The sequence below is a fragment of the Callorhinus ursinus genome, unplaced genomic scaffold, assembly GCF_003265705.2.
Source record: "Callorhinus ursinus isolate GAN/ISIS: 27379988/994484 unplaced genomic scaffold, GSC_fseal_2.0 scaffold32, whole genome shotgun sequence".
Classification (NCBI taxonomy): Eukaryota; Metazoa; Chordata; class Mammalia; order Carnivora; family Otariidae; genus Callorhinus; species Callorhinus ursinus.
In genome coordinates this window covers 11,065,637-11,079,862 of record NW_027397094.1, presented here as the reverse complement: position 1 = coordinate 11,079,862, position 14,226 = coordinate 11,065,637, and the positions used below count along the sequence as shown (strand labels likewise).

Below are 14,226 nucleotides of genomic sequence, written 5' to 3'. Positions count from 1 at the left end.
TGTCCATTGATAGACGAATCAATAAAGAAGACATAGTGTGTGTGTGTGTGTGTGTGTGTGTGTGTATGTGTATGCATGCATGCAATAGAATATTACTCAGCCATAAAAAAAGAATGGAATCTTGCCATTTGCAACAACATGGATGGACCTTGAGGACATTATGCTAAGTGAAATAAGTCCGACAGAGACAAATACTGTATGACTTCACTTATATGTGGAATCTACAAAAACAAAATAAAAACAAACTCATAGAAAAAGAGATCAGATTTGTAGTTACCAGAGGTGGGATGAGGGAGAATTGGAAGAAAGGGGGAGGTCAAAAAATAACTTCCAGTTATAAGATGAATGAGTTCTCTGGCTGTCCTGTGTGGCATGATGCTTATAGTTAACCTTTCCTGTGGGCTGTATAGGAGAGTTGTCAAGAGAGTAAATCCTAAGGGTGCTCATCACAAGGAAATGTGTTTTTCCTTTTTTTTTTTTTTTTTACTACTTTTTGCATTGTATCTATATTGACGGTGGATGCTAACTAAACTTATTGCAATAACCATTTCATAATGTGTGTAAATCAAACCATTATGCTGAATATCTTAAGCTTATATTACAGTGATGTGTATCAATTATATCTCAAAGCTGGGGGAACACGCATAATTAGTGCCTGCCATGCATGCGATATAAAATACACTTAAATTTCAGGTAAAATTTAAATTCCAGAACCATTTAAATCTTTTATTCTCATAATAGTAATATAGCAGAGTACTGAATGCAAATATTTGCTTCATAATCCACCTTTTCCCCTGAAGACAACCATTGCTAAAAGATTGGTTTATACCCACCTAGAGCGTCATGTACAAAAATATTTTTACATAAACAGGATTATATTACAAACTGTTGTGTCCTCTTTTACAACTTAATCATATATGGTTTAAAAAAAAATGACACAAAATATCCAAAGGCAGATAATCTAATTTTAATCGATCAGGGCTCTGGCTCAGGTTTTCTATAGTTCTCTTCATTCTGTTCTCTCTTAGTTCCTAGGCTAGTTTCCCTGTGATTACAACAGGACGGTAGCAATTTCAGGGATGATCTCTAAATTCGACATCTTCCATAGGCACGAAAAAGCGCTGACTGTGTGTGTTTTCGTTTATGACAGTAAAGAAACCTCCTGGTGGAATTTCCCTCTTGCACATTGTTACATGCTTATGACTGTTATTTATGGGGGGAAATGTGGTCAACAGCTGGCTCAGAGCATGGGGAGGGAGAGAAGAAAGGTACATCTACAAAATTAGGTTCTTTTTTTTGGAAGAAGGAAGACATTTGTATGTGTAAGTGACCTTTGGATCATTTCTAACATCGTTTGCTACACTACATAGCAGACACGGAGTTAGCATCCTTATGCCTTAATTGGAACTATTTACTTGTATTTGAGATTCTCCAGGTTCTTGAGCCAAACTAGGTCTAACAAGTTAGATCCTTATCTAGAAAAAGAGATCAAAGTCTATACTTCAGTTGTCTTCACGGCTGAGAAATGGAAAAGCCATGTCCCTTTTCCGCCCAACTGATTCAAGCAGCATTCATTCCACAAAAGTCTGTTAAGTTGCTGTTGTGAATTTTGGGCTGGAGCTACAGTGGTAAATAAGAATGAGTCTTTGCTCTTGAGAAGTTTAGTGATCTAATCGTGAAGAGAAACTTTCCTCAGAGCACAGAGGAAGGAGCTTCTGATAACTTAGCAGCACTCTACCCCCTGTATCTGGTTCTATATCACGTCATAAATGGCTGATGTCCTCAATAGGTAAAAACTGTGAAAAGCTTAATAGATTAGTCTGTTTATATCGCAGACAATTGGATGTTATTATTCATATTGAAACAGCAATTCCCAAATATCTACTATAACTTAACATTTTCTTTCCAGAGGCCGATTTCTGTTTTATCTTGCTGTTCAGGAACATCCTTGGTAAAGCACAAATACTGACTGCTCTGGGAATGGAGTTATAATGCAAATACATTAACAGATTACTAACTTGAAGTGGTCCTCCACCAGTATCTTGACTAAAGCCTCTGTGCATAGCCTTGTACCTGTCTTTCATCCGTGAACTTGGTGCGATGATTTAAAAGATGAATATGATTATAATCTCCTGAAGGGCATATAGCTGAAAGTATTCACTGAGCAACCATTATTTATCTACTGCTTATGTGAATGTGGATGTTTGTGTCTAAAATGCGCATCTCCTGTTAGTAGACGTTGTCTGTTTTATGGTCTTTCCGAATTCAGAAAGACGTCTTACTTTGTACTCCGAAGCTAAGGATACATGTATTTCTGTGTATTTGAATGATGTGGTTTCCAGAGACTCCAGCATCAAACTCAATAAGGAGGCCAATTTAATTCACATGTAATTTAATCACTGTGGTACAGTTATGCACTGTTTTAGATTATGAATCTTGAATGTATAGATTATTTTATTTGATTACTATCAATTTGGGCATCTTCCTCAGATTTTTTTTGTGTTCAAAATTTAAAAAGATATTTTGCACATGGAAATCTTTGATAGTAAATGAATCAGATGGTAAATTTATGTGATAAACTATTCCTGAATTTACTAGTGATTTAAAGAGACTCATTACCTGTTGAGCCAACTGTCCCCTAATTTTTATTCTCTTAAAGTTCTACCTTATCTTCTTAAAACATTCTAGTCTTATTTGATAGAATACTTTCTGTCACCACTGTTTATCAGGTGGAATCACCCATTACTCCTCTCTTTCCCTAACTAGTCCTTCTCCTTAGCTTGCTTGAGTTTTCCCCAAAGCACTCTTACCTTTTGACATACTATGTCCTTCTGTTTTTATTTTTCATTTCTCTTGTTTTTCAAGACCACCTCTCCCCAGTAGAGCATAAACCCCATCAGGGCCGGGCTTTCAGTCTGTTGTGATCACTCACTCTACCACTGACACGCTTAATTCCTGCTTAATTCCCGCCGGTTCTCCTTTGTAATGTCCAAAGTGTCTCAGTCTGCCTGAGAATTTATGTGGCCATCCCTGGGCATGGTGCCTTCGTGGACCAGATAGAAGTTCTAGTACCTTTCCCCAGAAGAAAACACAGATAACGTGCACACGTACAAAATCTCTCACGTAATTTCAGATGTGACAATTTAAAAGGAAGTTACACAGCCACAGACAGACTCTCAGAAGCTGTTCTGTTTTACAGTGAATCTCAGAGCTGTAAGGGAAAGACGAAGACCAGTGGGATCTGCATAACGTGAGGATTCGAGAGACCAGATGGAACAGTGAAGCCAGGACTGGTGGTACAACCAGATGATGTTCATGTGTCTTCTGAGGTCATGGTGAGGCCAGTAGCTCTAAGACTTCATGGAGCTGTGGGCCTATTCTCTACTGGTCCAGAAAACCTCAGGACTAGAGTGCAAAAAGCAGCACACCAGGGGTGCACGGAAAGGGCTCCATATCATAGCGTACCGATTCCCATAGTTCTGGAGAAAGTGAGCCTAACGCAAGATGGGAGGAACATACTGAAAGCATTGCATTATCTGACATGAGAGAAAAATGTCCTGATGAGATTCGACAGTGCAAAAAGAAAGAAAAACGATAGATCAGTAACAGAAGAAGCCACACTGAGCCAGGAAAATCTAGCACTTTGTAGGCTGGAGTTAGTTGAATTTGTTCACCCTACAGATGAGTAACCGTAGTCTGGGTTCTCTGCAGGGTAAATGGTGAGAGAGTCTGGAAGCCAGGGTGGTTTCTTCCAAGACAGGAGAACAGGATGTTAAGTGGAATGTGGGCATTGCAAACACGAGGTAAATGCTTTTTTGGGGAGTGAAGAATAAAAGCAAGGTTTCGGAGTCAAAGATAAAAATGGGATTATCTGTACATGTCCATGGCCTGGAAGTTCTGGTTTGTTTCTAAAAGTTTACAGAATAGAAGTGTTAGTGTGTATAACAATTATATGAGTAGGGAAATGAATTCTATCATTTATTTATTCATGAGCTCTAGTTGCTAAGCCTCCAGGGTGGATTTGAGGAGAATGCCGCTGAGATATGTAAAGTTGGTTGATTTGTTTGTAGTTTCCCCAGAAGGAGTTGTTGGTTCCTCTGAGAACGAGTCAAATGTGGATTAGGAAGGAATCTGTGCACCTCGATAGATCAAGCCAATCATTAGATCACCCTCACGCTGTTTGGGCCAGGATTGCTTTGATGATGTTCTCTTTCTAGGCCTTTGACTTGTGTATGACTGTTGTACATCTGTCCCCTGTGCAGACTTTTTAATTTAATTGTTACTGGGTGACCTCAGTGTTTGTGAAGGAACGTAGGCTCTAGTTTGTCTCCCTTTCGTTAGTACCTTCTCCTGTCCATTCACTATCCAAACTGGACTCATTCCCTGAATGTGCTCTCTTTTCTGCAGATGCCATTTCTTGTACGCTTACCACACTCATGCCTCAACTTAGAATCCTGGGTCTTGCAGAAGTTCACCCCCTCCCCCCCGGCCCCGTTCTATGCACATGTTCCAAGTGTACTACTTCGTTGAACCCTTCCGTGAAGCTCCAGGCCAGCAGTAATATTTACGCTCACAGAACAACCCCCATCGTTGGGTTTTTACATTTGCTTACCCTTCTCTCATTTTATATTATGTAACAATTATTTGGTATATATTATATCCACTTTTTAATATTAAAATGTCTTTCAGTTATTTTTTATAGAGCAGTTTTAGGTTTACAGAACATTGTTGAGAACATTTCCGTACTCCGTGCACTCAATTCCTCTGTAATTAGGGTCTTGCATTTGTGGGGTACATTTGTTACAATTGGTGAACCACTGTTGATGCATCCTGATCACATAAAGGCCCACAGTTTACATTGGGGTTCACTCTTCATGCTGTAAATTCTATGAGTTTTGACAAAGGTTTGATGTCATGTATCCACCATGATTGTGTCATACAGAATGGTTTCAGTGCCCTGAAAATCCCCTGTGTTTCTCCTGTTTTTCCTCCCCCAACCACTGGAAACCATTGATCTATTTCCATAGTTCTGCCTTTTCCATAATTTCATGTAGTTGGAATCATACAGTACATAGTCTTTGCATACTAGTTTCTTTCACATAGCAATGTGTATTTGATATTCCTCCATGTCTTTTCCTAGCTTGATAGCTCATTTCTTTTTATTGCTGAATAGTATTCGATTGTATGGAAGCCCAACCGTTTATCCATTCACCCCACTGAAGAACATCTTGTTTGAAAATTTGGCAAAAAATTTCAGTAGTACCATTTCCACATTGCAGTAGATCACTACTCTAGCTGTTGAATGGATAAGTAAATTATGATATATTCATACAATGGAAAATGGGAAAACGAATTACTACCACATGAGACAATGTGATGAATTTTATAAACCTAATGTCAGCTAAAGGAGCTAGATAAAAAGAGAACATACTCTATATTTTCAAAATAAGAAAAGGCAAAACTAATTAATAGTGATAGAATAATTGTTACCTTTAGGGAGGATGTGAAGGTAGCCTCTAGGTCATGGTAGTATCCTATATTTAGATCTGGGTGCTGATTACATGGGTTTGTTTATGCAGTAAAATTTCAGCAAACTGTATACTCATGACTTACATACTTTTCCAAACTCATTATACTCATTAAAAACGTGGCCTCTCCGAATCATAATTTGCTTTAAAAAATCTAGATGACTTCATAATATTTTGAATCCTGGAACACAGTGTGCAAATTTTCATGTCCCCTCCCCCTCCCTTGCAGTCTTAATAATAAACAGCCTGTGTGGTGGAGAATTATTTATAGGGTAGAACAGTTTTTTTCTTTTCACTTTTCTGTAATTTATTACTTAAAAAAAATTAGCATGGTAGTCGATTGTAGGTTTGCATTAAATATTTTAATTACTTTTTTGTGTAATGTCTTGATATTAAAAACTGTATATTCATGATGAATGTTTTATTGTTGTGGTGTAATTATTTAGAAAACGTATCTATGCAGAAAACCAAACATGCCTTGAACAACTGAAACTAAATAACACCTATGATGTTACAAGAATTTGGGGCACCTGGCTGGCTCAGTCCATAGACCATCTCTCTTGATCTCAGGGTCGTGAGTTCAAGGCCACATTGGTCATGGAGCCTACTTAAAAAAAAAATTTCTAGGTGCATTTTACTTTTTCTTATTTTGATGTTAACACATTATATTGGGTGGCACTTACCAGAAGAAATAGGCTATAGAGCAATTTCAAGTTAAATGTGAATAAAATTTTGAAACAAAAGAGCCTGGGTGGTTCAGTCAGTTGGGTATATGCCTTCGGCTCAGGTCAGGATCCCAGGGTCCTGGGATCATGCCTGGCATCAGGATCCCTGCTCGGTGGGGAGTCTGCTTCTCCCTTTCCCTCTGCCCCTCCCCTCTGCTCATGCACACTTGCTTTCTCTCTCTCATATAAATAAAAATCTTTAAAAAAAAAAATGATGTGACTCGCATATGGTGTACCTAGTTGTGGCGTGGGAGTATGGGGCTTTGAAGCCAGAGACCCAATTTCAGGTCAAGTTCCATTATTCAGTAACATTTTTTTTCATTGTGTTCATAACATCTTTATATGTCCTTTGTTTCTTCATATTGTAAAATGCAGACCGTAAGATTACATATAAAGCATTTAGTTCAAAGCGAGGCACATAGTAACTACTTAATGGGTGGCTTATAGATTTAATAGCAATAAAATTCTTCACTTTACACAGTAAAATGAGTTAAGCAATTTGGAAGAAGCAACTAAATTTTTTAAGGTTATGGAGTAGTTCATGTTTATATGTCTTAAATGTATTAATTAAAATATGAGTAGAGAAATAGAGATGTCATATGAATGTTCCATCTTTCATATAATGATATAATTTAGGATTAATTACTCTTGTATTATATTTTTAACTCCTGTCCTCTCTGCTAAATCAGGTTGGTATTTAATTTTTTTATTATGTTAATCACCATACATTGCATCGTTAGTTTTTGATGTAGTGATCCATGATTCATTGTTTGTGTATAACACCCAGTGCTCTGTGCAGAACGTGCCCTCTTTAATACCCACCACCAGGCTAACCCATCCCCCCACCCCCCTCCCCTCTAGAACCCTCAGTTTGTTTCTCAGAGTCCATCGTCTCTCATGGTTGGTCTCCCCCTCCGCTTCCCCCCCTTCATTTTTCCCTTCCTACTATCTTTTTTTTTTTTTTTTTTTAACATATAATGTATTATTTGTTTCAGAGGTACAGGTCTGGGATTCAACAGTCTTACACAATTCACAGCGCTCACCATAGCACATACCCTCCCCAGTATCTATCACCCAGCCACCCCATCCCTCCCACCCCCCCACCACTCCAGCAACCCTTACTTAAATTTTGTTTCTCTTAATGGAAGTTTTGTTTTATTTGAAAAATGAGGTTGCCCCTTTTTAGTCTTATTATGATAGAATATTTGATGTAATTTTCTAAAGATATTAAAATATTTTCTCTAAATTAATGAAATCTCTATTTTTTAAAAATCCCAAATGTTTGGATAATAAATGATTGGAACGAATGTTCGTTTGTCTTATATGCTTTATGGATTTGGTAATTAAAGTATAAAATTAATCAAGGTTATTGTGAACTTTGTATTTCCCTTTCTCAATTAGCTCCACAGAAATCATTCTCCTCTTCACCATTTGCAGGCATTTAATGAAATGATTCTTGTTAACATTAATAAGAGATGTGTCATGAAATCTTTCTGCATCGCTTATGCATAATTACAACTGTATGGCACTTTCGTCTTTTAAATCTGTGGGCCATTTGTCTTGTCTTGTGTGTTGATCTGATAATTCATCCTTGGCACATGCTGTTGCTAAGCCTTTCTTTGGGTATTGGGATACTGAGTTTGTTATATTGCTACTAATTCTTGCTACTTATGAAACTGTTTCTCTTTGTAAATACACATCATTAAAGAACTTCTATTACTAATGGTAGTTTTGACTCTTGATTTTAAGTTCTCTTTCTTCTAGAAAAATCCTGCAAGCCTCTATATTTGCACTGATGCAAGTGTGTGTGCGGGGGGAGTGGGGGTGAGAGAGAATGTTTAACATTTAGAAGTGAAAATAGTGATGGGTTAATATGTCTTTGCTAATCATTGAAGTCACTGAAAGTGTGGCATATTTTGTTTTCCTGACAAATATTAAAGGAAATCATTTCACATTTCCTTGAGTTGTTGTTCTTGAAAGACAATAAATATAAGAATTTTTCCTTTTGGTGGTAGAAAAGTAAATGGTAACTATTTTATAACTGACTAAATTTCTTCCCTTTGCCCCAGAACCCAGAGAAATAAATTCATCGCTCTAATAGGTTAATGTTTAAAAAGAGGACTTGACCTTTCTATCACAGCCAACTACCTTAAAAATGTATAGGGAAAACCAGGCCTTTCCATTCAGTAAATTTTTCTTTCTTAAATAGCCATTGTGTGTTCTTAAAATGAAAAGGTTGGGAGGAGGCTTAGAACAGATTTTTCAGAGGACTAACCAAATTGTTAAATAAATCAAAGTGCTCTATTACAAGAAATTTAAGTGGATTGAATTTCACTGAGGCTTCAAAACAATTCCACCTGTATATTTAGGTTGATATTTTTATATCACTTTATAATATCTTAAAAATACCACTCTGCATGTGGAGCTTGCTTCCCAAGGGAAGCAGATTCTTAGCTATGGCCTAAGATTTCTGCCTAAATAGCATTAGATTCTTCCCTGATTAATGGATTTTTCTAGGGAAAATGGTTACAAATAAAATTAAATGTATGAAGAATCTGAAGCAAAGCTCCAATGTCACAGGACACCAGTCATATGTGTTATAGAAGGGGGAGGTATGGGTCATGGAAACTTAACTTTGAGACAGAGTATGCCCCTCAATGTTGATTTTTTGTTGTTGTTGTTCTGATTGATTTGCTAGGAATCGTAGAGCATTGTAGAAGACAGTCCTTGTTGATGTATGGTTTTTTTGTTCTCTTTTACACTTTGGAGTATAATTATATTCACTTAGTTTTTTATTTTATTTTATTTTATTTTTTTTTATTTTTTTTTTTAATTTTCACTTAGTTTTTTAAAGAATCACATAATGATTATGAGGGTAACAGGCATTCATTAATGCATTTTTAAAAATAATTTGCTGATATAATTTCAGAAGTATTTGGCAAGGCATGCCTTTTATTGTGACATTTTATACAATATTAGGAAGATGGGAGTAAGAGAAATTTTACCTGTATTACATAAAATCTTTTTATAGTTAGGTGCTGTATTTCTAAAGTGACCTTTTTCATTAACTAGATACTTAGAGGAGAATAGTTGTCCCTAAATCAGGAGGCCTATTAGGTTTGAGAATTAGGTAAAGGTTCATGTTTGCTTTTAGATATGTTGGATTATTATTATTTTATGCACCTGGTGCTTTTCTAGCCTAATAACTTTAGAAGTTCCGATTACTAAATTAATTGATTTTTCTTGTGGTTTGAGGAGATTAAATGTTTTAATGAAAATTTTGAATACTTTTATTATCTCTTAGAATTGGAAGTAGATTTTAGTGCAGGGACCACATTTCAGTTTATTGAAGTGACATTAATTGAAACATCGCCACATATTTATTTGTTTGCTTGTTGTTTATTTTGGCTTTTTCTTTCCACAGCAAGTTGATGTGGAAAAATGGGTATGTGTTTCTATGTATTTACAAAGAAATTGTGATCTAAGCGAGTGCATGTTTGCTGTTGCCTCCAGTCCTTCTGCTTTGCTTCCCATTGTGGCTTGGACTCTGAGTCTTAGAAATAACCGCTATCTTGTAATGAACCAATATTTTACTGATCTCTAGTTAGAACCTTAGAGATTTTTGGTTTTTCTTCATCTGAAGTGAGGTAGATTGAAATACTCTCCATACCTTACAAGCATATGCTTTCTCTGTCAGTGGCTTTGTAATTATAATATGCTTCTGATCAAAGGAAGGCTTTTATTATTAATATTGTATCTCTTATCAAAAAAAATCTTGACTATTTCAAGTCCTACTTCTTGCCTTATCTATTTTTCCAGGTCTTATAGAAACGGTTTGTTATCTGTATGAATGTAATCTTTTTTTTTTTTTCAGGTTTATTTTCTATATTGAGTTCCCATTTTTTAAAATTTAATTTTATTATGTTATGTTAGTCACCATACAATACATCATTCGTTTTTTGATGTAATGATCCACGATTCATTGTTTTCGTATAACACCCAGTGCTCCATGCAGTACGTGCCTTCCTTAATACCCATCACCAGGCTAACCCCTCCCCCCACCCCCCTCCCCTCTAAAATGTGATCTTAAAAAGAAAAGGGAAATGACTGTAGCATGAGGAAAGGTGCCGTCGCAGGATTCCAGAGGCTAAGTCTGGACCAACATTGTGACAAATTGTGTGAAGTGGCCACATTACTACGTTGGTGTCCCTTTACTCTTCTGCTAAAAAGAGAGGGAGAGGGAAGGATCCTTCCAGTCCCGAAGACCCTGAATATCCCAAATAATTCTGAATGGAAATTAGAGTCTCACCAACACTGATGTTCCTGATCCACATTTTTCCAGAGCATGCAAACCAGGGAGGCGCATATTGTATTATTTCCATTGTTGAATTATTTTGTTTTTATTTGCTCTGTGACTTAATAGGATGACTTTTTAAAGATTGGCTTAACTGATGGGCTTCATTTTTATCTTTATTATTTTTCCTGATTGTGGGATCTGATTTTCTCGATATTCTCCATATTGTGAATATTTTGCTACCTTTTCAGGAGCCTTTCAGGGCTGTTTCCCAAATGAGTCCATGTCCACCTCTTTTTGTGCCTCTTGGTTCTTTTGCACTTACTATATCCGTTTATATTCATGGAAACTTTTTTTTTTTAATAAGTGACCATTTCCATGATGATGACACCTACCTATTGATTTTGAGAACTCCTGCTTCAATATTATATTTCTGGCGATAATTTAAATCCATTATCTATTCATAGCTAAACTATTCCTAATTTTGTTCAATTTGCTTTTGTTTTGAAATTTCTTATCTTCTGTGCCTGTAGTTAAAGTTCCAATCCAGGCTTCACATTGGTCTTGGGAATGAAAGCCTGTTTCTCAGAACATGTTTGTCACCTTTTTATGTCCCCTGGCAATATCAGCCATCCTGAAACAAGTCTCTTTGTCTTTTCTCATCTTTGTACCCCTTCACTTCCATTACACCACTTCTGTACCATACCTAGATACCTTTTCTTGAACCAACCATTCAAGCCACTTTCAGATCTCCTGGAAATAGGATGCTTGCGCAAATAGAAACCCCCTTTGCCATCGTCTGTAAGTATTTCCTCTTTCTTCCTCTGTGTAGGGGAAGAATTTGATCTGCCTCACTATGTGGCTTTTGTCTTATTTTTGTAACAATTTCACATCTCAAAATTAAGTTTATTTGTAAATCTTTGCAGTAGAGATTTCTTTCTGATTCTGAGAAAGTAATGGAAGTAGTATTGAGCTGAAAATCATGCAGTTATGTAGGCTCTCTGTGGATATGATCTCCTTGTCTGTAGGGTCAGAATCTGGACTAGTCCTTTATTGTTCTAAAATATTACCATGATATTAATAATAAAACATTGATGCTGGAATATACTGCCATTTAGGTATCATATAATTAAAATACCCTTCTGGATTCATTTGAGAAAACTGATAGTCACTCTGAGCACATCACTCAGTAATTTTTAGATTTGAGCTCTTTCCTTCTTTGAAGACCCGTGTAATTAAAATCTTATGCATTTGTCATTAGAAGTTTGAAATTCTACGATAACAGGTACCTTGAAGGGTAGCCAAAAACAGATTAACTCCCTGCCTACCTGCCTGCTCTGTGGGGGGGCTTGTTCTCCTCTGTCCCATTGGTTAAATTAGGATGGGTCCCACAGCCTTTTTTACATTCAGACCATGAGACACCCCCGCCAGTCATTTCAAGTCACAAAAGTCTCATTTTGGTAATTAAATCGCCCAATCCTGTGTAATAGGAGAAGTCTGAAGTTAGTGCAAGTTATTTGTCTTGGGGCCCAGGCTGCCCCAGGCAGGAGGCCTGGAGTGGAAAGGGCTCTGGGAAGCTGCCTCTCACTTCACACTGCCATGTTCCTCACACCTCTGCCCCTAGTCCAGAGCTCCTGCCCCTCTCGGTGCTATGGGAACATGGGAGAAGAGGAGAGTTGGCAGGAAGTCTTGATGGCAGTGCTGTTCATCAAGCTTGTCAGGTGTTAAAGCTGACACGCTTTGGGGGGCACTTGGGAGGGTTTTCTGGGGCGTGCCCATCCCCAGAAATCTGACCTGTGGTTCTCTTGCTGCAGCCACTGGCCCCCCAGCTGGTTGGTGGTGATGACTGCCTTGTCCTAAGTTCTCCTGGGGGCATTACAGACATTCTCCAGCCTGCCTCTTTCTAGGATGGCCGGTCTGCTTGTTCGCAGCAAGCCACCTCCCAGTGGCAGCCCTGCCCTCTGCTGCCACAGCCTACTTAGCCTGTATCTTCATCTTGATCTTCAGGTACAGTCAGATGCTGGTCTCTAGTGTCCTGCATCCTGAGGACACAGGTGTCCCTGAAGCCACTCTTGCTAGGGCATGCTTGGGTGTGGAGGAGAGCAGGACTATGAGCCTACCAAACCCTCCCTCCCAGAAATCATCTCTTTGCTCTCCATCTGCTCTGAAAGACCAGAACTGGGGGTCAGCCAAGGGCAGCAAGTGGATTTTCAGCCACTCCCTTTGGTGTCCCTGCTTAAGTGGTGTAACAGTGTGGTTTAGAATGTGGCAGTATTTGCCATGACTTTGTTCTGAGACAGGTGTCCTATTTTAACACTGTTATGCTTACCTACGTAGTACACTTAACCCCAGATGAAGACCTTTAGGAGCATTCTAAAACTTAAATATATATGGAAACTAAGATGGCTTCTTTATAAATTTTCTGCTAGCATGATTCTGGATAGTTTCATCCAAGGTCAATCAATCATTCTTAATCAGTCTCTTCCTCCCTCCCTCCCTCCCTCCCTCTCTCTCCCCACTTGTTTCCCAGTGTCTCTTTGAGCATCTTTGAGTATTTTGCATTTGATCATGAGCCTACTGAGTAATCAAATTCTGCTCTTCAGGCACCAAGGGAGAATAACGTTGGTGAGTCCTGGATTAACAGGTGATTGATCGCCTCTTCTTTTCCTCTACTCCACCCCAGCCTTCTGGCACCCCTAACCCATAGCATTGGTCTCTAACATGGGGCCTGGGATTGCGGGTCACAGGTGGAGTTTGGGGAGAAGGGGTGGAAAGGATTGTGATATTTTTATATGTGAAGCATTGTCTATAGACCAAATGAGGTCTCATATATTTACTTGCTCTTTTCAAGAATACATTGATGCTGTTGTTAGAATACAGAATTCTTTCAAATGTTCCTAACTCAGTTTTGTTTTTTTTTTAAATAATGTGTTTTCATGTGCAAGTGCTATTATGTGAGGGTCTGTGAAATGCTTTCATGTTATCAAGGTTCGTTCATGTGTGAAATGATTTAAAAAAATAGAATCTTCTCTATCTTGATATACAAGATGGTCTGAGTATAGGTGAGGCTTTATGTTTATTCAGGTCATTATGACCCATATATTCTGTGTAGAGATGAATTTTTTGTTCTTGATTTAAGAAATCTTTTTCACAAGACAGGCTATGCAAAGACGAAAAGCTCTAGATTGTTCTTCTTCTTCATATTTTGGATGTTCATGCAGCTCAGTGATTTACAAATGTGTGTCGGAGAGAGAAAATGGGAGGATTTATAGTTGCTTATCAGCTTATTACTATTTCTCTTATCCTTCTCAAGAAGAACTAGATAATTCCACACACGTGTATATATATATATATATATGTCAAATCCATTACACTCAAAAGAAAAGGTAGTCCATTTAAACCCTGCCTAGACAGAGTTGTTGATAGGTTAAAAATGACAACATTAGTACCGACCTGTCCCCCAAAATATAATGAATTCTTTAAAAGATACCAGCATGCACATATCACTAAGTGCCAGGGATTGTCATTAATAGGAGCGATGTGAGGGCATAGCCATGGGCCCTGTCATTACAGTTACCATTGCTCTTTCATGGGCTGGAAGCTGAGCTCCTTTTAGATGCTTTCTGGGCCTATAGTCAACATGTCTGTCCATCAGTTCAGTCTTGGATACTTTTACTGG

The 14,226-nt window shown here is 37.8% G+C and overlaps 1 protein-coding gene across 1 annotated transcript in view; it reads left to right on the top strand.

Moving 5' to 3' along the window:
* RYR2 (ryanodine receptor 2) overlaps positions 1-14,226 on the top strand; it is a 728,853-nt gene that overhangs the window by 280,908 nt on the left and 433,719 nt on the right. Inside the window, exon 4 of the mRNA XM_073878937.1 lies at positions 9,678-9,698. Within this exon, the coding sequence (XP_073735038.1) occupies positions 9,678-9,698 (21 nt within the window). The remainder of the gene's footprint in view (positions 1-9,677; positions 9,699-14,226) is intronic.